This window comes from Pyxicephalus adspersus, chromosome 3 (assembly GCF_032062135.1).
Source record: "Pyxicephalus adspersus chromosome 3, UCB_Pads_2.0, whole genome shotgun sequence".
Classification (NCBI taxonomy): domain Eukaryota; kingdom Metazoa; phylum Chordata; class Amphibia; order Anura; family Pyxicephalidae; genus Pyxicephalus; species Pyxicephalus adspersus.
In genome coordinates, this window is record NC_092860.1 from 121,764,679 (window position 1) to 121,788,881 (window position 24,203).

Genomic DNA, 24,203 nt, shown 5'->3' on the forward strand with positions numbered 1-24,203 from the left:
CATCAACAGAATCCCTTCATTATTTCTTCTTGCGTACTGCATAAATAAAGATTTTGTGAACCTCTAACATTTGTTATCAATCCAACTTTTTCTGCATGCAAAAAAACCCAAATAATGGCTCCAGAACTTTCTTCCAAATAAAATATAGTTTATTTTTCCAAAGATAGAAAGGACTATCTGCTAATTGAAGCAGAAGTATATAAAATAATGCTTTGTTTGGAGTATGCTAGAAGACAAAATCTAACAGACTATGGTCTGGTCGGGATGAACTATTTTGGGCTCAAAAGCTGAATAATATTAAACCTGATGTTTATTCTGCTCATACTTTGCCGTCATTGGTTCCTCCTTTACACGCTGACCAATCACCCCTATCATGGTGAAGAAACTATTAAGTTATTCCTGTTTTTAATACATATCACTTATTTTAGACCCAGTGACATTTAGGTCTTTGTGTTTTTTTAAGCAGCAATACACAATGAGAGGCCTCCATGACCGAAAGAACTGATGTTCATGGATTAAAAAGAAACAGGCCTTTAGTTGACAGAGCATTGTCCTACCAGGTTCTATCTAATTCCATGTAACTAGTATCTTTCCTGGAAAGCTGTGTCCAGGTTTTGCCCTGGTATTTTTAAAACTCCTCCATCTCTCGCATTCTCCTTTCAAACACCCTAACTAGTATTCCCCTTTTTCTAAACTCAGTGATGAGTACATTTCCAGATGGGTCAGGTTTCTATTTATGGGTAAATCATTACACTATCAAGTAAAATGTTAAAGAGTTTACTAGCCACATAACTTTACTGTTTCTCAGATTTACCTTTTTTAGGCTATTGTACTTACTCAGTATCCACATTCTATCACCTAGCTGTGTATTCTGATAACATGTTTTACCTCAACTCCAATATGTATGCATAGTTCTGCTTTCCCTGGCTATACTCCCAACAACCCTTCTGTCCCATTCTTGACACCCTCTATGCCCCACAAGATGATACACTCTTTGACTGATGCTCTTATTTAGGATTTCTGTCTTGGCCAGTTTTGGAAGGCAGATCTACCTGCTTGCCATAACAGCCACCTTGGAGCATTGCTTCCCAGGCTTTACAGTATCCCACGTAAGTTTCAAGAGGCAAGAGTACCAGTGTATACATAAAAGGGGTCCTTTGAAAGCTGTTTTGAAATTAAATGATTAAGAACAATGGAGCAAATAATTGTATGATAAATATGAATACATCAATAAATGTAAGCAAGCAGTTAAATTGTCTAATCAGTTTCTTTTTTGCAAAGTTGTGGTGTGAGAGAATGAAGCAAATCAGAAAACCAAAAAGTTAATTTGACAGGAAGTTTATTGATAGGAAGAGAAAAATGAGTGACAGAGAGATAAGCTCATCTCTGTGCTGCTTCTATTTAAAGGCCAAGGTGGGGCCAGAGTAACCTGAGTTAAATTATGTTGAACAATAGACTGAGGACATGTAGCAACAGTCCTGTGCAGGAAATATTGGACTTGAAGTAGAATATTGCAGCCTGTAATAGAATGCTTCAATCAATCACAAGTCCTAAATGTCTTGTACTGTATGATTGCATTAAAGAGCTGGCAGGCTGCCAAGATTCGGTTGCAATAGTAAATAAGAGGAAAACAAATATTATAATAAAAATGATTTTTCCAAAATACCTATAGCTTCAGAGGTGAATGTTAACGCATACTTAACAGCACTTTTACTTCTAGTTATTTTATTGTGCACAGTCCGTATCATCTAATGCACAGTTGCATACTTAAGTTTGTGTTGAAAGGTAAATTTTATTCCAGCTTATATTTGTTTAATAAATGTCAAAATGTGTTTGTTATTTAGCCTTCAGAAAAATTTACAAATGACTGTCCTATGCTTGTGAAAGTCTCCTTTAACTCCTTTAAGTCTCCTTTACCAGAAAATTGTTTTACTTCACGGCACATTTACATTTTAATTCAGTGCAATAAATGGTAAGCCAAACATGTGATGGCAGTATGGTGGCCCAGTTCTGTTTATGCTACTATACAGTTTGTTCTTGTTTCTGTGGCACATGATCTAACAGCAGCTTGCTTCCAACATAATAATGCTGAACATATGCTCATTGAGATTTTCTTTGGATGTGTATGATGACAGGGTTTGATAATAAAGAGAAGAGTAGCAAGGCAGGGATTATGGGTAGTAAATCTGTACCTTTGTATTTTACTGAATGAGAAGTGTAGCAGGTATATGACAACTATAAACTGTCAGAACCAGACCATTGTTAGAACAGCATAGATAATATGGGCATTTAGCTGCTAGATACAACAGATTTCAACATGTCATAATTTATTTAACAAAAATAAAGACAAAATGGAGAAACTGTGTGTGAACAATTAGGTACATCCCAGGATTTATTAGTCTGTAGCGCCGCCTTTAGCAGCAATAACTTGAAGTATTGTCTGTATGAATTTTTTCAGTCCCTCACACTGTGGGGAAGACTTTTCGACCCACCCTTCTTTATAACATTGCTCTAATTCAAAATTGCATTTTACTTTATCTGAATTAAGTCATTTCAACACCTTGTCTCTTCTTTTTTAAGCCATTTCGTTGTAAATTTGCTAATGTACTTGGGATCAGTTGGCATGATCCAATTTCGCCAAAACTTTAGTTGTCGCAAAGATGGCCTCACATTTGATTTTAGAACACTATCGTGCACAGGAGTTTGTAGTTGACTTAATAATTAAAAGGTGCCCAGGTCCTATGGCTGCAATCCAAGCCCAAATCATCACCCCACCAGGCTTAAAGCAGACCTATCATGCAAATTTTTACTTTACATAAAAGGGTAGACAACACTTTTTAAAAACTGAATTGGCGAGCAGAGCCACCAGTGTAAGATCAGGTAACGTAGATGGATGAAGAGAGAAGACCGATGAAGATGGCAGCGCCCTGTGCTTCCTTCACACTAGAACCAAGGCAGATTACAGGATGGCACAGGACCCAAACAAGAACAGCTCAGGAGGGATCAAGGGATCTGCAGAAGTAAAGGTGAGTATGTTTTTTTTTTTTTTTTATTTAGTTCCACTTTAACAGTTGATATTTATCAGTTAGTTCAACTTCAATGGCAGTAAGAAAAATAGATGGCCCCTTCTGAATACTACAATCAATTATTTCAAATCATCCTGCCTGCAATTAGGTTTATATTACATTCTAAACTTCATCCAGTCCAGTTTTCAGTGTAAATAGCCTATGACTTTTAGCACTGTTTCTTTTAGATAGAAAGCTTAGGTTTACACAAAAACAGCTTGCAGACAATTCACATTTGCTGCTTTTTCCCCCTTAGACATGTGATACTGTGGCTGGATGGGCAATCTCTCTATTTCAGTGAACTAAAATGACCCAGAACAAATAACTTTGTAATGTTGAGCAGTAGTTTGATGTACTTTTTGATTTTGAAGGTGTAACTGAAAGGAGCTGAACGCTGAAACAATACTTGTCCATGGAATCTGTGTATAAATATTTTCACCCACGATTAACCCAGCTTTACTTAAAACTAACACATTCGTCATACTGGATTCAATCAAATTTTACTCATGATTAAGTTTAATTCCCTATTTTCACATTTTCAGTTTTTCACTGACCATGCATTGCCCATGTTTTCTTGAACCTGGAGCTCCGCTCTAATGTTTTAAATGAAATATAAAGTAAATTTATGTAAGACATAAATGGAACCTTAACTGAGTTTGTTTTGTGGCTTGCAAGCTGGTGATAACTAAATTATTTGTACATGAGTCATAAGGCTTTAAAGAATTTAAATGCATAAAATAAGTTATCCTATGACTAAAATAAAATGAGTGATATTGTGAAAAAGTTGGCACACAGTATTATATGTGGCTCCACATGAACAGACTCTTTTCATTCTAACAAAGGTTTCTGTATTGCTGGTTTATAGTTTGTCAACATTTCAACCATAATTAATTTAATTTCTTGTTTTGCAGATGATACTTTACCCGGTCAATTCCTTGGTTCTTCACGGCTTTCCTATATTCCAGTCACATGTTTTGCTGTCTGCACAGTTTATCTGGTGCTTTGTTTTGTGATATGTCTGTAGTTATTCAGAGAAGCTGGGAAGACCATGTAACCCAATGGACGGGGCTTTCCTCTACTAGTTTTGGCTGTGATACACTATGCTGCAATGGATTTAAAAATGATCCTTTAAAATCAGCTATGGAAGAACATGGAATTTCCAAGGAGCAAGAAGACAGGCTTTCTTTATCAGACAATGGAGATTTACTGCAGTGTGGTGGCCTTCTTGGAGCCCAAATCTCCAAAGAACTTGATGAAAATGATAACCTAGATATGGAAGATCAATGTGCATCTCCCAACACCAGCAAAGAAGCAGTGTCTTGCTTGACAGTTAATGATGGAGAACATAACTTAAAGGATGACATATGTCAAATGTCAGACAACCCACTGGACAGGACCCTATCAGAGATCAATACTACTGAGGATTGTCATGATCAGTGTAGATCCAATGATATGGTTGGTGCTGCAGGAGAGGACAAGCCTTCAGAAGAGAATCATATGGATGAAATTGGAGTAAATGATTTAAAGGAAATGTCTATAAATGTTTCAGCAAAAGAAATACCATGTGATGATGGAGATTTGGAAGAAATAGATATGCCTGGTAGAGAACAGCTGCTACGTTCTGCTCGAGTTGCACAACAGCGAAGAAAATCTGATGTATCAATAGATGGTAAGGGACAAAACATCTGTGAGGAAGAGTCAGATGACCCATCCAATAGTTCATTTACTTGTGTTTCCTCTAAATTGGAAACCAAAACAAGATCTGAAATTTGCAGTGGGTCACTTTCTCTCTGCCAAGAAGGAGATAATGCTCAGCTTTATGGTAATACTACAACTGATGAGTTACATGTTTCACATGAAGACTTGCAAGGAGCAAGTTCAAAAGATAATATCCAGTGTTTACAACTTAAGGATAACATGTCTGCTTATGGAGATATTTATGGGCAAGTTAGACTACGTAGAAAAAAGGTAAGAAATCTACTTTTTACTTTTCTTTGTCATCAAATTACTTGAGACATTCATTCATGTTGCTACTGAAATCCTAAAATGTGCAAAAATGTTAATATTTTTAACCTCTCTTTTATGTTTCCGGAGCCTCGAAACTAATGTTGTTTCTATTGCATTAACGCTTAAGCTAAGATGCAGGCAATTTGACAAACGTCATAATTTTGATAGGTGACCTCACTAGTTGAATTGAGAGTAAGTCTATAAAGGGGGTAATGGGCAAACCTGAGAAATTTTCATGAAACATGTAGCTCAGATTTTCAAGTAAATTGCCTAAATTTAACTTGGTATTAGCAAGTTGCAGTTTTCTGCAGCAGAGATTAGTTTGGGAAAAGAAACAGCACAGAAGGACAATCTATTGTAGTTCAGTGCCCATGAAGTCAGAAGGAACCTGCTGATAGGAGAGAGAGAAAATGACAGCGGGATCTCCTCATCAGTCTGCTGCTTGTTCTTTACTGTCCTTTCAAATGCTGGGGAAGAGACATGGCCTGTGTTACTTAACTGCAGCAGATACAAATTGTGTCTTCTGCACTGCTAGACAGACTTGTGCTATGTTTCAAAGCTGTGCAAACCTCATAATTTCAGGGACAGTAAACCAAATCATACCACAAGTCAAACATTCAATTTAAATTGGGGGAAAAAATTAAGGGAAAATGTAACACTATTTCTTCCAAACACAAACCTACCAAATAAAAGGATATCCAAACCTACTACTAGTCATATCTGTTCCAAACAACACATTGAGCTCTATATATAAACCAGTGAATCTGATATTCAGCAAAATTCTGCAGCAATACGTAGATATGCAGCCAAATCATTACTATTTAAAATACATGGAACTGGAAGATTCTTTACCAGAGAATGTTGCTGAATGTCAAGTTCTCTGCTTTATAAATTTACCACAATGTATTCAGGGAGGTTATTGGGAGGAAAAGGTTTAGGGGGTCAAGCTCCTGTTCCTGAAGAATAGACAATAAAGCATTCATTAAAAACAGTAAAGGAGCTTTAGAGTGTTGGTAAACTTTGAAGCAGAACTTTCATTTAAAAAAAAATACCACTTACCTTAACTTTCAAAGAAAAGGCTACTTATTTTCTCTCGATCTCACACTGAACAACTTTCTATATATTAAAAAAAATATACCCTTATGTAACAATGTATGATAGGTTAATATGGTGATATCATAGTTATGCATTTTTTTTTACTGTCTTTTACATGTTGCTGCTTCTAACAAGAAAACCTGGTGATATTACCAGTTCCCCAACATCCTGTTGAAATATGATTACATCATCCATTGTAACAGATCAGTGCGTGCATGGTCATACCTGATCCTTCTGATTGGAGCAGGCCTATAGTCCCATAGTAAGCATTAAAACCAATCCCCCCCTCTTACTGTACTCATCCCTGCTCCAACTTTCTGGAATGTAGAGTACACATTTGGAGAACATTCTTCTGTATATGGTGCCATTTGGCTTCTTGCTTTCAGGCATTGGAGAAAGGCACTGAGGAAGAGGGATGGACAATGAAGCCATGCAAGCACATGGCCACACAAAAAAAGGAAAGACCTCTTATCAACTAGTATTTATATATCACTTACATGTTACGCAGTGTTTTACAAAGTCCATAGTCCCTCAAAGGTGCTTACAGTCCAATGTCCCTACCATAGTCATATACTATTACCAATCTCAGGCCAATTTTGAAAGGAAGCCAATTACCCTAACTGCATGTCTATGGGATGTGGGAGGAAACCAGAGTACCTGGAGAAAAGCCACACAAACACGGGGAGAAGAAACTCCGTGCAGAGAGTGTGCTGGCAATTCGAAATTGTGAACTATCACTGCAAATGCTAGAGTTCCAACTGTACCGCCCAAAATATACATATTTGTTATTGATCTTTTTGAACGTTTATGTGAATAGGTTACTTTTTGCCTTTTTGGTGCTCGTACTGTGAAAAATTCATTTTTAATTAGTGATCCTAACAGACCACTATAGGGACTCTAGTCTGATTTTAGTTGGTTTCCAACATCTTCTAACCATTTCCAAAAGTTTAGTATTTGTTATGTGTGTTTATATTAGAGAGCTTGCAGGATGCCAAGATTCTGTTGCCAAAGTAAGTAACAGGACAAAGGCTAAGTTTTCAGTGCCTCTTTTCTTTTTTTTTTTTTAATTGGTCAAATCCTATGTCCTTCCAACATACTGCAAAGTGGGAACCCTTCTCTCTGTGGAAACAGTGATCCATTTGCATTTGAGGTCTGAGGCTCCCCCATGCAAAGTCAGAGTTAGCCAATCAGGAGGGAGATTGAGGTTTGCTAACTACAAATCTATGGATCTGACTTTGTACACCATCATCATCAGCTTTTTTTTACTTTCACGTGAGTTGACATGCAGTGCACTGCAGGGCTCTTTAAAACACTATGAGATGCACATTGATATGCTATTGATGCATTTATATTAATTTTAAAATTGTAAAAAAGCACCAAAATCCAGAACTGTGTTTTAAGTTTTTAGGCTTCAATAAAGCTGCCTGAAGCTAGCTGAAAGCTTTGCAAATGCTTTTCAAAGTCTAAAACTGTCCTCACAGCTTGTACTACATGTATACTGAAACCCATGTAAACAAGCTCTGTGTGTTAATTTTTACATATTTAAAGTATTTTGTTCTCCTAAATCATTTATATCATTTGATAAAATCTGTTTACATCCTTAGGACTGAGGTCCAGTATTTTATGATGGATGTTGGAATGCATTTTCATATTTTGGCAGTCATAAGTTATTTATTAATAAATCACGTAAGTGTTGTCAGCTCAATAGCAACTATTGTGGGAATTTCTCTTAATACAAATCATGTGTTATAATATGGCTTGTTCATAGGCTGGATGAATAGTTTTCCCTATGTAGATATATATAAAATAACATTTTAAAACCGTTAAAGCTGAAGAGACAAAATGTATCCTCCTGACTGCTTAAACTGCTGAAGCATTAATGATGGCATCACAACTTGTCACTTTTGACAACTTGCACTTTATAAAAATAGAAATACATATGCTGTATGTTAATATTCTGATTTGTCAAATGGAAGATTCACCTACCCTAGTCTTTATTGGAGTTTAACACGAACAATGGGTTTGGCAAAGTTTAAAAAACAGTTGCCAAATCATTCACAAACCGAACCTAGGCATATTTGGCCATATCTATTTCTGGACTATTATTTTTACACTTTCAACATGTGTCGCCATACGTTAGCGGGCTGATTGCGAGGCAACTCATAAAGTCCCTCTCTATTTTTCTGAAATGATAAAGATTGATTAGTAGTTTTATGTTTATAGACCTCAATGTCCAAAGCTTTGGTTCATTTTAGCTGGCTGGTGAGGTCTTCCAAGATGATATTTTATTTATCTTTTAAGCAGTTGGATGGTGAGGTACAATGGTTCTTTTTATACTTATATTGATTAGGTAACAAAACATAGACCGTTTATATGTTATGAGAAGAGATTAATTGTAATTAATTGTAAGTATGAAAAATTCAATGGTTCTGCTGATTTGTTCATTTTTACAGTGCACAAAGATGGATGTATGTTTGACATGTCCAAAATATATAGATAATGTCTCCTTGAGTACTGATAGTTTTCAAATTATCAATCAAGTTTAAGGACAGTACTGATGACTTATGATTTCTTATGATATATATTATGATATATTCTTATGATGTTGTGTTAAAGTGTTTAAAAAAAATGATGAAATTGTATTCAAAAATATCAGAAAACTTTATAGTGCTCAAAAACACAACATTTTCAACATTCATAAAGACATTTAAAATGTAACATTTTATTGAATAAACACTTTATTGATTAGCAAACAGTTGAAGATAAAAGATATGCAAGTATGCTGTGAATAATAAATTGTATCTAATAATTTTTGTACTAAAATAATGCCTATAAAATTCTTGCAATTCAAGCACGTCACATTACCTAGTAATGTGAAAAAGGTCTTATAAAGGGGCAGACTGAGGGGGATGCAAAGTGTTCCATAGCACAAGGGCTTCATAGGGTACCAAGGTCAGTTAGGAGGCCCCAAGTCAGCCCTGCACAGGGGCCCACCATTGGCTATGTTTGCACTGGTATTTATGTATGCATGTGTGTCCTAATATTGCATTCTTCGTAAGCGAGTATTTTTTTTTAATTTATGCTTGCTTTTGTGCAGCAGAGCAGAACCTTGCTAATGCCTGTTGAAGCCTGCTGAAATCTTCTGTAAAGCTACAGATCTATGTGCATTAGATCTGTACTCAGCATTTACAGGCCATGTTTTAAAAGGCTTGAAACTTGTTTAGTGTCTTACAAATCCTGGTAGAATTTATTGTTCTTCAGAATAAGATTTTCAAGCTAAGATTAAACAATGCCAATGTAATTTTTAGCAGTGAGGAGAAGCATGAGTTATTTCACATGTGCTTTCTTATCACCTTACTGGTAATTGATCTTCCAGAAAGCTGGTGATCCTACTTAGAGCCCGCCACCGTCTGACCGCAAATGGTAAACATAATACATTACACTTGTTACATTTCTATGATGTATGTAATGTTGAAAAATTTACATTATTAAAAAAAAGATTCAAATACAAAAAGATGAGTACTCTTCACAGTAATCTCCTAAATCACCTTCCTAATGTAAATTTTTTTGTGGGCATTCTGCAGCGCTGGAACAGCAGTCCCCCAATACACAGAAGCAGCACTGGCAATAGACCAGACTGGTAGATTTAGGTGAGTATATTATGCTATATTCTGCAGCATTTTTTAGTGGAGGGTGGAAGAGAGGAGTGAGGAAAATGTAATTTGTGATTGGGGAAGGGAAAAGATTCCTGAGGTTGTTTACATGACTAGGGCAAAGCCGATGAAGTCATGAGCTGCCCCACCCCCAATCCAACCCAACATACCCAATAATAGACCACACTGTTTGTGTTGGGTTAAATTGGCCATAGCAGCTCATTTTATTAACCAAACAATTTTTTAAACAACATGCTTGACTTCCTCACTCATAACCTCATCACACGCACGGATACAAGACTTCTCTAGAGCTGCTCCAACTCTCTGGAATGGTCTTCCTCGTCCTTTACGGCTTGCTCCTACTTTCTGCTCATTTAAAAGAGCGCTCAAAACCTATTTTTTCAAAATTGCCTACCCGGCTTCTTCTGTCATTTGAAACCATCACTACTTCCCACACTACATATCTCCCATCCTTTTGTGTGTGAAATTCCCCCACCTACTAGATTGTAAGCTCTTCGGGACAGGGTCCTCTCCTCCTGTATCACTGTCTGTATTAGTCTGTCATTTGCAATCTCTGTTTAATGTACAGCGCTGCGTAATATGTTGGCGCTATATAAATCCTGTTTAATAATAATAGTTTAATAATAATGATTTACATAGGGCTTTGGCATATCTTGAAACTGTGTTGGGTATTGTTATTAACCTCTTAATAGCTCAAGTCATAGCAGCATTGAAGTATTGAGATTTTAATGGAGCAAAGTTGATCCTAAGGGATGCTTACAATCTGATGCAGTCCCTCTGGTGATAGATTTGGATATGTCCATCTATTAAAAGAAGAGTTGAGCAAAGTTTCTTGAAAAAGCTTCTCAAATAACATTCTGTGTTAACAGCTGCTAATGAACAACTAGAAAGTAACATTAAGTTAAAAGTTAAGCCACATACTCTGTGGTGGTCATGAAGTTGATTGCCCATCAGTGAAGCTGGGTGATCCAGCAAACCTGGAATGGATCATAAATCATTATGTAGAAGCAAATTTTTATAAAAAAATTAGCCAGCACCAAAAGCATTTGTCAATAGGAGTGATTTCCTGCCCGACAGCAAATCAAGGTTCCAGCAGAGCGTTTTGGACGCCCAAGTATAAACTGAGATTGTTTTATGACTGATTTTCATGTCAATAAGTCTAGGTTTATACTCAAGTATATAAGATATGTTTATTTGTTGGCCTTTACATAGAGATTCTTGTTTCTCCTCATAATTAAACAAATGTATCTAATTTAATTTGATCCTAAAATTGGCATATTGTAAAAGCTGAAAGCTGCTAATATGAACTTTTTTTTTGGACAGATGGTGTGTACCTTTTCATATCTTTTATTGTTTATGCCTAATATATTTCATCTTAGGAGGAGTAAATAATATTGCTGGTCTGTTTCTTCATGCAGCTGTGTGGCTATAAAATATAGTTCTTTGTTTTGGGGTTGGGAGTATTCTCATGTGGTGCACTGTAACTCATTTTAGGTCAGCCCATTGATAGTAAATATAACAAGGATGTTATTTTCTGTTGATTATCTTAAAAAAATTATCATGAAATCCCCGTGCATGTTTGCCAAAGCACTATAGATCAAAAGTTAAACTTTGAACAACAAGAACAGGCTGTCATACATCGTTAAAAATTTCTATGTTTACTATGATATCAAATAAAAACATGTAGGAGGATAAGTAAGTATACACAGAGTTGAAAAATAGTTAAGTCTTTGCAGGTGGTAAACACATCTCTGCTGCATTAAACATTTCTTGGAAATAATGGTTCTATTAGGTAGTCTGCCAACATTTCTTTCATTTATCTGCAACTTGCCAAGTTTCTGCATGTCATTGTATCATTTACACACACAACCATTGTGAGTATGCATCTCTACTTTGCACATGTGTGTGTTGTTGTATTTTCTATGGATACCCTAAACACATATGACTAGATTTCCTGTAACACTGCCCCATGTTTAACCTTAGCTCTTCCAACATGGCACAATCAAAACATTAGGTAAGACCGACCAATAAAGTTATTTTCAGTGCCTTTGTATGTGTTTCCAGCAATGATAAGAAAACCAAAAATCCACAACAGTTTTATTTTGGTTGATTAGCTTCACAGTTTTGTAAGAACGATATACCCACCTGTGTAATATCACACAACAGAAATGGAAACTTTTTGCAGGTAAATGAATTAATAGATTTAGCTGGTTTTCTTCTTAATAGTTGATATTGAACATTGACAACTAGTAATGACAACTTTATGTCTTCTCTGTCCTCCTATCAGCATTTTTCTTGTCGTGTGTATGTAAGACACTTAACTGGCCCAAGTACTGGCACTTCCTTTCCTTGTCTCATTGCCACTCTACAGTGGATTACAAAAAAAAGTAATATTTTATGGATTTATACTACTTGCATTTAAAATTACATTTTTAAAGTTTAGTTTTAAATGAAGTTCTACATAGAGTATCGAGCTTGTATTTGGTCTGCATGTTACAAGGACCTGTACTAGAAACACTCTTAAAAATGCTGATATTCTCTGCTGCCTCTAGGAAATAAAAGAACAAATGAAAAAAGTGCATATTATTTTTTGTGAATTATATTTTCATCAAGTGTAAATAACACATAAGGATAGCAATATAAGCACAGGAATGAAAAATATCTTTGCATTTGGGGTTTGGAGAGCCAGAAAGTTTGTGTACTATACACCCTGTTTGGAGAATAATGGAACACACAGATGTTGATATAAACACATAGACAACATCAGCAACTAAGGGAATAAAGATACAGCTGTGAAACTCATTTGTAATATTTTACTGAGCACACTAAAAATATCAGTAAACACAAGGAATTATAGGAAGTGAGGACAATAGCAGTGATGGTACTGTCCTGGCCTTTTTTGGTAGCAACAATATAAAACAAGTTTTATTTTCTGACCATGGTGGTACTTGATTAAATACAACCTGTAATAAATTTCAGGGCTGCCAGTTGCTCTGCAGTCTTTTATAGCACATACAGTTACCTCCTATTGCATGCTCTGCTTAAGTAGTATTGGAAGTTACCAAAGCGTTACCTTGATTTACCATACTCGCCATGTGATTCAAAGTTTGTTCCTGTTTTATTTCACATTTACATTCTGAAACAAATTACTACCAATACTGCTGATCAGGAAATATAGTTAAAATGGCTAACTACAATGAAAATTGTCAGATAATATAAACTGAATCAATCAGCTTCCTGTTATTCCAAGAAGAGCTGTATTGTCAGCGGATCAGGGGCATTTAAAGAGAAAGTTAGTCTTGACAGGGTAGGAGGAGATAAAAGTAGGAAGGGTTATGGGGTTGGGTAGAGCGGTGGGGACATATATGAAACTATCAGTAGTAGGAGAATAAAGGTTCTATAAGACAGTTCGCTGTGAGTAGACAAGTTGACCTCCCACCCACCCTCTTCTTCTTTTGGAGTTCTGGAAGGGGTGTGTTGAGCATTGGCTGGGGTCTTGGGAGTATGAAGCATAGTGTGGAGAATCCATCCTTGGGATGGTAAGAAGGAAGGTGGTGGGCAGCAAACAATAGATTTGGCCTCCAAGATGGTGCTGGGAAGCTAGAGGTCAGATTAGTTGTTGTTGATGGTGGGTATGAATTTATATAGTTTAATGGTAATGTCTTCCAGGACCTGCAGCCAAAATGTGTTTCTTAAAGTAATGCAGGTATTGTGATATGTTATTTGAACTGGGTTTGTTAAAATGTGAGTGTTATGTAATTTTGGGTATTAAAGTTATTTGTTATAATTGTTTATAGTGTGATGGTGTTTAAATAAATAATTGCTACAGACATTGTAGTCTTTTTTTGCTTTGTTTTATGTGGGAGAGATATACTGTATAGGAGGTGATAGGTAAAGGAGGAGGAAAGGATTGTGAAGCTGGGATAAACGGGGTAAAGGGGAGAAAATCTTGAAATTGGTATAAACATCAACCAAATGAGCAAGTAAGGCTAAACCAGCTATACACATATATGTACTGTACAAATTAAGTCATATTACTTTTTTCTGGTATATTTAGCAACAGCTATCATGTTGAGTAGGAGCAGCCACTCTTACATGTATAGATGCTGACATAACCTAGCCACATACTATAGAAAAAGCCACATCATTTCCCATGCAGCATGTAGGTTTTCTAATACTCAAGGGACTTGAATTTCATATCAAGCAATGATTGCATCTGGTTGGAGGCGAATCAGGCAACTATGTGTCCTAATTTTGGTAGTAAACATTAAATCTACTTAGTCTTATCTGATGTCTGGACGAATCAATTAATTCTCCTAACATCCACGTATGTGTTGTACTGGGCAGCCATTGAAAGTTTATACCATAGCTAGTGGACAGTGGTAGTAACAGTACTATGTGAAAGTCATGGGGAATGGGGTGGAGGTAGAAGAGGAAAGGTAAAACTAGGCCTCTGGACACACATCGGGCAATAAGTGATTGCCTAGGTCACCTGGAAGTAGATGCAGCTCTGGTTGAGAGAGGTTAGGTGTTATGAGTTTATTTCAGAATTACATTACCATAGCACCTAACTCTGTTCCAAAGTAATTTTCAAATTTGCGTGGAGGCTACATGAGGTCTGCACACTAAAAAAGGGATAAAAGAAAAGAAAGCCAGAGTGCCTATACAAAGCTAATTTTAGTGAGTCAGAATTTATATTTGCCTTCATCTTTTAAATCATATTTAGGGTATAATTTAGTGGTAAAATAGAATTAAGTTCTCTTTACAAGGTTTTTCATCATCGGAATAAATTGCTAATATTCTCTGGTTGTTGGTGGTACATGCCTCCTTCAGACAGTCCGTGCTGGTTCCTGTTGATAAAACCAAACATATCTAAAGGGGAGTCATAGCATAGCAAACAACATTTCATCAACTGCAGCCAACATTTAATATAGTACAACGAAAAACTAGTAAGTGATGGTGTATTACAACTGATTGTTTTGATGCATTTTTTTCATATAGGCTAATATGCTTCCTTTTAGGTATTTTATTGTAAGAACCAATAAAATGCTCATAGAAAACTTCAATAAAATCATTATAGCAGATAGTTCAGTTAGGTGAGCTTAGTTTGATAATGATATAAAAAATGACTTGGCTACATATAAAAGTACAAAAAGATAATTCACTGGCTAGTAACCCTAAGTGCATTCCAAGTCAAATGATTCACAGTTTAGCGATAAGTAAATAAAAATATTTTCTGTTTGTTTTCTTTCATTAAAATTGGTTAGGATTCCTGTGGGAGGTAATTAGGCAGAGGATGAGTGAAATGTTTGAGAAACAAGGATTACCCTTTTGAGGGGTCAAATTACTTTTTAATACTTTCTTACTAAATACTTTAAAATAACAAGCTCCTTATTGGCAAATGTGATTAAATAATAATAAGGTTAACAAAACTACCGGGAGTTGGAATGATCAATTTTGTCACAATGAGAGATTGTGCAAAACTAGAGAACTAAACTAGATTCTAAAATAGTTTTCTTATAAACCACACAAATGGCTGTTTAAAAGTAGCACTGCAGCACTGCAGAGGTTTAATTTCTGTCCTGATCTCCACATTCAACTAAGTCACACCATAACACCACAAAGAATATGTGGATATGTACATTGCAATTCTTTTTTTTTTTAATCTTTTTTTACATTTACATGCAGGTCTTAAGTAGAACATTTGAAACAAATACATAGAAAAGGAAACAAATATGGTCAGTTCTATCAACCCTTCCCAACCACTTAATTCCCCCAGCTAAGTCACAAAATATACTGCAAAAAAATGTAATTTCATCATATTACTTACTGTTTAAAATGGTACAAATCATAGGGCACTGTCTTTTCCTATCTGTTTTGTCCTCTTCTTAATTTTTTTATCATTTTTATTTTTTTATCTAATCCTCTTTCCCTACTAACAGCTTGCAAAACATTCTTAATTGCAACTCCACACATGTACACTATATGATATATTGCATTGCATTGCAAAAAAGCAAAATATGACCTTGTTTGTGTGCATTAAGGTTTGTTGACAACCTATTCTGGACTGCATGCCACACACCCCAATACTTTAACATGCCTATAGTTTGTATACCTGTCATGAAACAAACATAAAGGCTGCCTTTTCTGACCTTTTGTTTTGATAATGCAAGTTGCCTGGGTGTTATGCTGATTCAGCTTCACATTACAATGTTGAAAGAAGTTCAACAAATCACTAAATCTCTAGTTTTCTAATAATTCCTGACTTTTTTTTGGAACCTGTGTAGATGGGCTGCCTTCCACTCCATGCAAAGCAAGGAAAATGCAAAGACCGCTTGATTTAGCATATAAAGACGTCAAGTACAACCCATTAACTTTGTTCTGGGGTATTTAGAACTTCTTTGTGGGTTCTAAACCTTCCTGTAAATAAGGTTTTTTAGTGGTAATGATAACAGTGAGTGAAAAAGACTGTTATGAGTGGTATCCGCTTCCTCATGCCCGTGAACAGCTGCCTTGTGGGACATGCTATATGTAGCTTTTTCCTATGACAATCCCATAAAAATGAATTGGGGTGGCAGTGAGTGGTACAGTACCAGTCACTGCCGCTATCTGTCAAAGTGCAGATGCTGGTCCTATAAAAATCAACACTGCATGGCAAGTCACTGAGCGGACGTCAAGGTACCCTTAGGATCTGCCTTTAGGATCCCTTGTACCAACATTAATATTAATGAGCATGTGATATCATACAATAAAGGTAAAAACAAGACAAAAATAGAGAAAAGTTCAAATGGCATTGTGATAATAATGTAAAGTAGAACTAAATCCAAATTAAAAAACATACTTACCTTTAATCCCGCAGATCCTTCAATCCATCGGGATGTTTCTTCATTTGCGTTGTCTAACTACACACTGCGTCTCACTGTGCATGAGTGAGATTGGCAATTTTTTTTTCCATCGATGAAAGGTCTTCTTTTGCGCATGCTCGAGATCTGGAGGAGCAGCCAAGAGCCTCCCAGGATGTGTGACGTAGGTATCCTGGGAGGCTTTGCACTCCCATTCTGTCTTGATCCCCATTGTAGAAAGGGGAGGTGTTGCAGTCTTTTTTTTTTTTTTTAAACATTTTTTAATTAAAATAAAGGGTTTTCTATCCTTCTATGTAAAGTAAAAATGTTGAGTTTAGGTACGCTTTAGGAATGAGTTACTGAACTTTTTTACAGAGATCCAAAAAATGGGAGGCCAAATCAAAATGAGCGATACATAAAGAAGTCACATGCCTATGGCCTAATGATGGTAGAACTGTATATTACACAGTTAGATAAAATAGACAAAGCTTATTAAAAGCTGAGTAATGTAGACATGTTTATAGTAATTTAGAATGGTGTACAAGATGATTAGATAAATAACTGTAACATAGAAAAGGTAAAAGTTTCCCATAATGGTGAATTATGATGTATGAGTCTCTCCTTGTTTTTATTAATCTATCACACCAAACATTGTAGAGTAGAATTATATATTTCAGATATCCCGTGTTTGCATGAGAGCAATTGTTGGTCACATGAATATTTGCTGGAAGAGGAGTGTGTGAATCAAAGCTAGAACTTGGCTCACTCCACGGGAAGAGATAATGACTTCAGATGGTTTTTGAAATTATCTCATGTTTTGATTCCTTGCAGGTGTCCAGTGCCCATGGGAAAATCTGTGGGGCCTGCTTTACTTGATTTTTTTTTTTTTTTACATCTTCCGATTTTTCTGTACAAACTAATAGCATATATATGTATAATTTACTGTGTATTCTTTTCCCAGATAAGTGTATATATGTGTGTGTGTGTGTGTGTGTATATATACATATGCATATATTTCCTGCCATTATAGTTAGAGCTGGTATTAAACAAGGACTACTAGAGGGGGACTTTTTATTACTAATGTCATGCAATCACATCACAACCAGAATTGCACTGCTAATTTTTAACCCGCACCAAGGTCAATATGGGGGGAGCCAATTAACCTAACTGCATATTTTTGGAAAAAACCTTTGTGCCAGAAGGTAACCCATACAAACATGGAAAGAACATAAAAACTCCTTGTTGACTGGCCAGGATTCCAACCTAGGACCAAGTGCCACAGGTTGAAGTCTGCTGGACACTATGCCCCCAGGACATTTTTAGATTACCTTGGTGCAAAAACTCCTTAGTCGGGATAGAAAAAAAAGTTAGAATACATCAGGGAGACATTGCATCCCAATGTCTTACCATGAGTTCAGGATAAAATGACTGCTACCCAGTGTTTTATCATTACATATTGCTATTGAACCTAACATATACACCTTTCATGAGCAGGACGGAATTCAAAGTGTTAACTGACAGTTTACACAGCTCCGTTGCTCTGCTTAGCACATTATTGCATAGCAAAACATTTTCATTACTATTGGCTCAGAGAAAACATATTCTTCATTTCCCCTTTATACTGACATTTGTACAGTGTAAGTGGTCTGATAAGACTTAGCACTTAAAATTCTTATTAGATACCAGGGATTGTTAAATAAATGATTTAGACGGGAAAACGGGTAATGGTTCACCAAAAAGAAAACATGTTTTATTGGGTCTGAGAACCCATTTTTTATTCAAAGATCCAGAAAAACCTCTACTTTTTTCCTTAGCCCAGTTCTGTCTATCAACAAAGATTAGCAGGGCCAGGTAAAAGATTTAAAAACTATTTTTTTTATAGTATATCACTGTTTTAAATGCTATTAAAGATACATATATGCCCAACCTATGGATTTTTTAACAAAATCCCATCATGCAGTAGAAGAACTTGAAAGCAATGCCTCATTGACCTCTACAGCTGTTGCTACTATAAAGTAATTATGATCACAACAGTTAAGCCGCATACACACGACTAGGACTAGGACTGCACAATGCATGAACGAGCTCTGTACATACAGCACCGTTCTGTTCTATGGAGAGGGATCGTTAGTCGTCCATCGTCCGTGGATCCGCCAGAGCGGTCGTTCGGACGATGGATGACTGGCGCTGTACACGCCCCAGATTCTCGCCCGATATCGCCAGATTCTAGCTGATTATCGGGCGAGAACTGTTGGACAAGTGTACGTAGCTTAAGGCCAGGTTCAGATGTGCAGTTTTAAAACCACATAGTTTGAAGATCCTGGGTGCCCCTATTTGCTCCCTGGAGCAGTTTTTAGCCTCATTTGACCACTGTTTTGCCATGCGGTTGGGTGGAGTCACTGCAAGGGACTTCTCTAGTCCTCTAGCAACAACATCAATTGCAACAAAACTGTGTTCAATCACAGCTCACTGCAGTTGGAACCGTTTGAGTTAATAGAAATGGCTGGCCATTCAAGGAACTTGTGTTGCAAACCATCCCTATGCAAATGTATTGTCTTACGCTGAAGTCAGGAATCTGGTTTACAGAACCTGTTGTTTGGTAAATTTCAGGTTGACACTTTGCAAAATTTCTGCTCTTTATAGAAAGCAGGGGAACAAGTACTGTGGTTTGAGTTCCCCCCATGTAAACTTGATATTTGTGTGCTGGCTTGTGGTAGGCAGCCCATTCGTCCTCACCCCTGGCAGGGCACAGTACAACACCGCTATGTGATCACAATTTGCATACCCAACCTAAAGTTTCTTTATTACTTTCTAGTCTAGGCACATGTTCACATTAAAGCTGATTTTTCTGTACAAACTAATAGCATATATATGTATAATTTACTGTGTATTCTTTTCCCAGATAAGTGTATATATGTGTGTGTGTGTGTGTGTGTGTGTGTGTGTGTATATACATATGTATATATTTCCTGCCATTATAGTTAGAGCTGGTATTAAACAAGGACTACTAGAGGGGGACTTTTTATTACTAATGTCGTGCAATCACATCACAACCAGCATTGCACTGCTAATTTTTAACCCGCACCGAGGTCAATATGGGGGGAGCCAATTAACCTAACTGCATATTTTTGGAAAAAACCTTTGTGCCAGAAGGTAGCCCATACAAACATGGAAAGAACATACAAACTCCTTGTTGACTGGCCAGGATTCCAACCTAGGACCAAGTGCCACAAGTTGAAATCTGCTGGACACTATGCCCCTAGGACATTTTTAGATTACCTTGGTGCAAAAACTCCTTAGTCGGGATAGAAAAAAAAGTTGGAATACATCAGGGAGACATTGCATCCCAATGTCTTACCATGAGTTCAGGATAAAATGACTGCTACCCAGTGTTTTACCATTACATACTGCTATTGAACCTAACATATACACCTTTCATGAGCAGGATGGAATGCAGTGTTAACTGACAGCTTACACAGCTGCGATGCTCTGCTTTGCACATTATTGCATAGCAAAACATTTTCATTACTATTGGCTCAGAGAAAACATATTCTTCATTTCCCCTTTATGCTGACATTTGTACAGTGTAAGTGGTCTGATAAGACTTAGCACTTAAAATTCTTATTAGATACCAGGGATTGTTATATAAATGATTTAGACGGGAAAACGGGTAATGGTTCATCAAAAAGAAAACATGTTTTATTGGGTCTGAAAACCCATTTCTTTCAAAGATCCAGAAAAACCTCTACTTTTTTCCTTAGCCCAGTTCTGTCTATCAACAAGATTAGCAGGGCCAGGTAAAAGATTTAAAAACTAGTTTTTTTTATAGTATATCACTGTTTTAAATGCTATTAAAGATACATATATGCCCAACCTATGGATTTTTTAACACAATCCCATCATGCAGTAGAAGAACTTAAAAGCAATGCCTCATTGACCTCGACAGCTGTTGCTACTATAAAGTAATTATGATCACAACAGTTAAGCCGCATACACACGTCCAACGACTAGGACTCCACAATGCATGAACGAGCTCTGTACATACAGCAACGTTCTGCTCTATGGAGAGGGATCGTTAGTCGTCCATCGTCCGTGGATCCGCCAGAGCGGTCGTTCGGACGATGGATGACTGGCGCTGTACACACCCCAGATTCTCGCCCAATATCGCCAGATTCTAGCTGATTATCGGGCGAGAACTGTTGGACAAGTGTACGTAGCTTAAGGCCAGGTTCAGATGTGCAGTTTTAAAACCACATAGTTTGAAGATCCTGGGTGCCCCTATTTGCTCCCTGGAGCAGTTTTTAGCCTCATTTGACCACTGTTTTGCCATGCGGTTGGGTGGAGTCACTGCAAGGGACTTCTCTAGTCCTCTAGCAACAACATCAATTGCAACAAAACTGTGTTCAATCACAGCTCACTGCATGAATTCTCTTGCTGGTCTCTATGCTACAGGGCACATTTGTGGTAAAGCTTCCAGAGGATGAATTTGTAGTGTTCAGCAGATGACTTTATCCAATACACTGGGAAGTTTTGGAGCCCATAGCATTGCAGGGGCGCAAGACTTACACTTTCCATTCACTGTGAAGATAAGATTTGAACACCTTATTTTAAAGGGGGGTCATATATTATACTAGGGTTGCTTTACCTTTTGTGCATGGTAAAAGTTTAAGCAAAACTGTGAAAATTAGTATTGCTCATCTAAATGTTTATAACCCTGAGTACTTTTCCCAATCTGTGGTCAGTGGATATTAGGTTAACTAATACATCCCTCCACCAACTATCGTTACCTGTATCATGGGATGCTTGGTCATATTGAGTTATTTAATCTGGCAGTCAATGGAAAAGACCATGAAAATGTCTGGCAATGGCTTTGGTTTGATCACTCTTTGCCTTCCATATGCCTTATAAACTAGTCTATCATAGAGATGGGTATGTTTCCATTTGTTCCTGGCTTTCAGCTTTTTAGTGTAGTCTGAAAGACAAAAAGGCAATATGAAATAAATATTCTTTTATTCAAATCGTAAGGTATAATGTAAATCTCGTGTATAGAGTGGGAATAATGCATACAACATAAATCCAAATTGAAATGATTGGACTAAACATGGTTCATTGTAATATATCCAGTATTTGAAACCCCATGAATAATGAGCCAAAGTAAATATGTTATATGTTCTCTTGGTCACATTGCCTTTGTACCTTATGGTATATGGGTAAGTACACAGATGACTACATATATAGCATGCACAGAATGAGAACTAAAATTAAACTAGAAACTCCCAAATTCAGACGACAAAATGTTTTTTTTTAGTGAATCTAGGTTCTATTACAGAGAAAAAGCCAGAACATTTTAGGTTATGAAAACACAAGTTGTAATCAATATAAAGGTAGTTTAAAAAGCAAGAGTGACAATTAAAAAGCAAGCAACAAGAGTGTCAATTATAATATTCCCTGTGCATTTTAAAAATATCAATTCATATATTACCGTATGTGCTATGGAGTATTTTTCATCATTTTCTTCTGTATTTTATGTATGAGCAACCACTGTGGCATATTAAAAAACACTCCACAAAGTCTAAAAATGGCCTGATGCAATCAGTAGGAATGATATGATCACAATGAGCTGAAATCTGTTAATATTTTATGGTCTGAGTACTTTTCTGATGTAAATATTTAATTCCTTTCTAGAAATTTAGACAAGGAAAAGATCAGTCAAGACTAGACTCTATGGTGCTGCTAATAATGAAACTGGATCAGCTGGATAAAGATATAGATAATGCTCTCTGTTCTCCATCTCCAACTTGCAAACAAATATTCAATCAACGACACCTCCAAGCTGCACAAGTAAGTTTCTACACTGTGTCACCTAAATGAGAGGGTAATGATCAAAATGTTTTAGATGATGTTTTTTTTTTTCACTAGAACAAAATAATTTAACTAGGTTTCAAAAACATGCATTTATTAAGTTCAACCTAGTGCAAACTCCAAAAGTTTTGGGCCACAGGAAGGCTAAACTAAACCAGCTGGGCATATGTAGCCAATTTTGTTTAACACAGAATACAAGAAAAGCATTTCTGACCCTACAAGGAAATATTTTACAAGGACAGCTCAAACTTACCTTTGCCTACCCAAGGACACACGGTGCTCTTGAGACATTCCTGAATTCTTTGAAAACAAAATCTATTCAGTACCTGTATGTTCTGTATCTGCTCTGTGTCCTTCACTTTGCCGATGATGCATGACAGATTCCAAAAAAGCACATCAAATGGCATTTATTGTACTTGCATCTATGGATTAGGAACTTTATTCTTTAAAACTGGATGAAAAATAGTTTTTCCTGATGCCCTTTAAAAAAAAAATTCCAAGGTACTTTTATACAGCTAAATCTTGCAGCATATTAAACTAATTGTGTATCTAGTTGACTGCTGTGTGCCAATTATCTTGCACTATCACTGATCCTTTTGGAGCCTCTCCATGAATGTGGCCTAATACCGGCCATATTTTAGAGTCAAACTCAAAATCCTTGTTTCCCATAGCAGATTAAAAGACTAGAGATTTACCTCTCATTAAACATCTCTGTTTTGGCAGATGCTGACAAGTCTTATGATACAGCATCATTTAGATAATTGCCCTGCCATTTCTACTCTTTCCCATGTGTTTAAATCCAAATTCCCGCTCACTTTATCATGCTAAGTAAAGATGATATTTGGGTCAAACATTTGTAAGGTAGCAAGAGTGCTTTGTATAAATAATCATTATCCAGAATACAGCTTTGGCACATTTTCAGAATGCTTTGCAACAGTAATATTGTACAGTATGAATGTAATATTATACAAATTAAAGTTAAACTCTAGCCAAAGCCTTTTGCTTTTGTGTATTGAAGGTGATAGTAAGGTGAAAACAATTGTGGAACTGGGGACAGAGACTTCTAAAGATAACCACCATTGCAGCAACTGGGCAAATCTGTTCTTCCACTCCTAATCCTGGGGTCTGCAAAGAGTCATACAGAAAGTACCATAGGGCCCCATGTGGCCATTGTGCAGCATATTGGCTACCAAAGATATAAACCCAAATCTGATGGACATTATACGAAATCTCCACTCCTCCTGGTCCTATCTACTTTCTGTCTTCCTTAGCTGACTGTTCAGCGGATCCCAGCAAAACAGTACAGTCAGTTACTTATTAAAACAACAGCAAGCATATACTGAGTATTATTATTAATATTATTATTATTATTATTATTATTAATAAACAGGATTTATATACTGACAACAAATTACGCAGCACCGTACATTTGCCTTACAAATAAATATTGTGTGCTGAGGTGCAGTATGTTTTAGAACCCACAACTTGCAATAATTTTACTGTATCCAAGGACATCTTATGTCCATAAGTGATAGGAGTATGCAAAAGCCAATCCAGTCTTATAGTGTAGCACACAGAATAAAGGCATAGTTCAGGCAGTCATGTGATCTCACAGATTATTCGTATTAATAATAATAGTATTTATATAGCGCCAACAT

At 36.5% G+C, this 24,203-nt stretch overlaps 1 protein-coding gene across 1 annotated transcript in view; it reads left to right on the forward strand.

The window, feature by feature from the left end:
• The first annotated feature begins 3,979 nt into the window (after window positions 1–3,979).
• Window positions 3,980–24,203, forward strand: part of DLC1 (DLC1 Rho GTPase activating protein) — a 176,206-nt gene continuing 155,982 nt past the window's right edge. Inside the window, exons 1-2 of the mRNA XM_072406197.1 lie at window positions 3,980–5,033; window positions 22,369–22,524. Of these exons, the coding sequence (XP_072262298.1) occupies window positions 4,035–5,033; window positions 22,369–22,524 (1,155 nt within the window). The 5' untranslated portion in view covers window positions 3,980–4,034. The remainder of the gene's footprint in view (window positions 5,034–22,368; window positions 22,525–24,203) is intronic.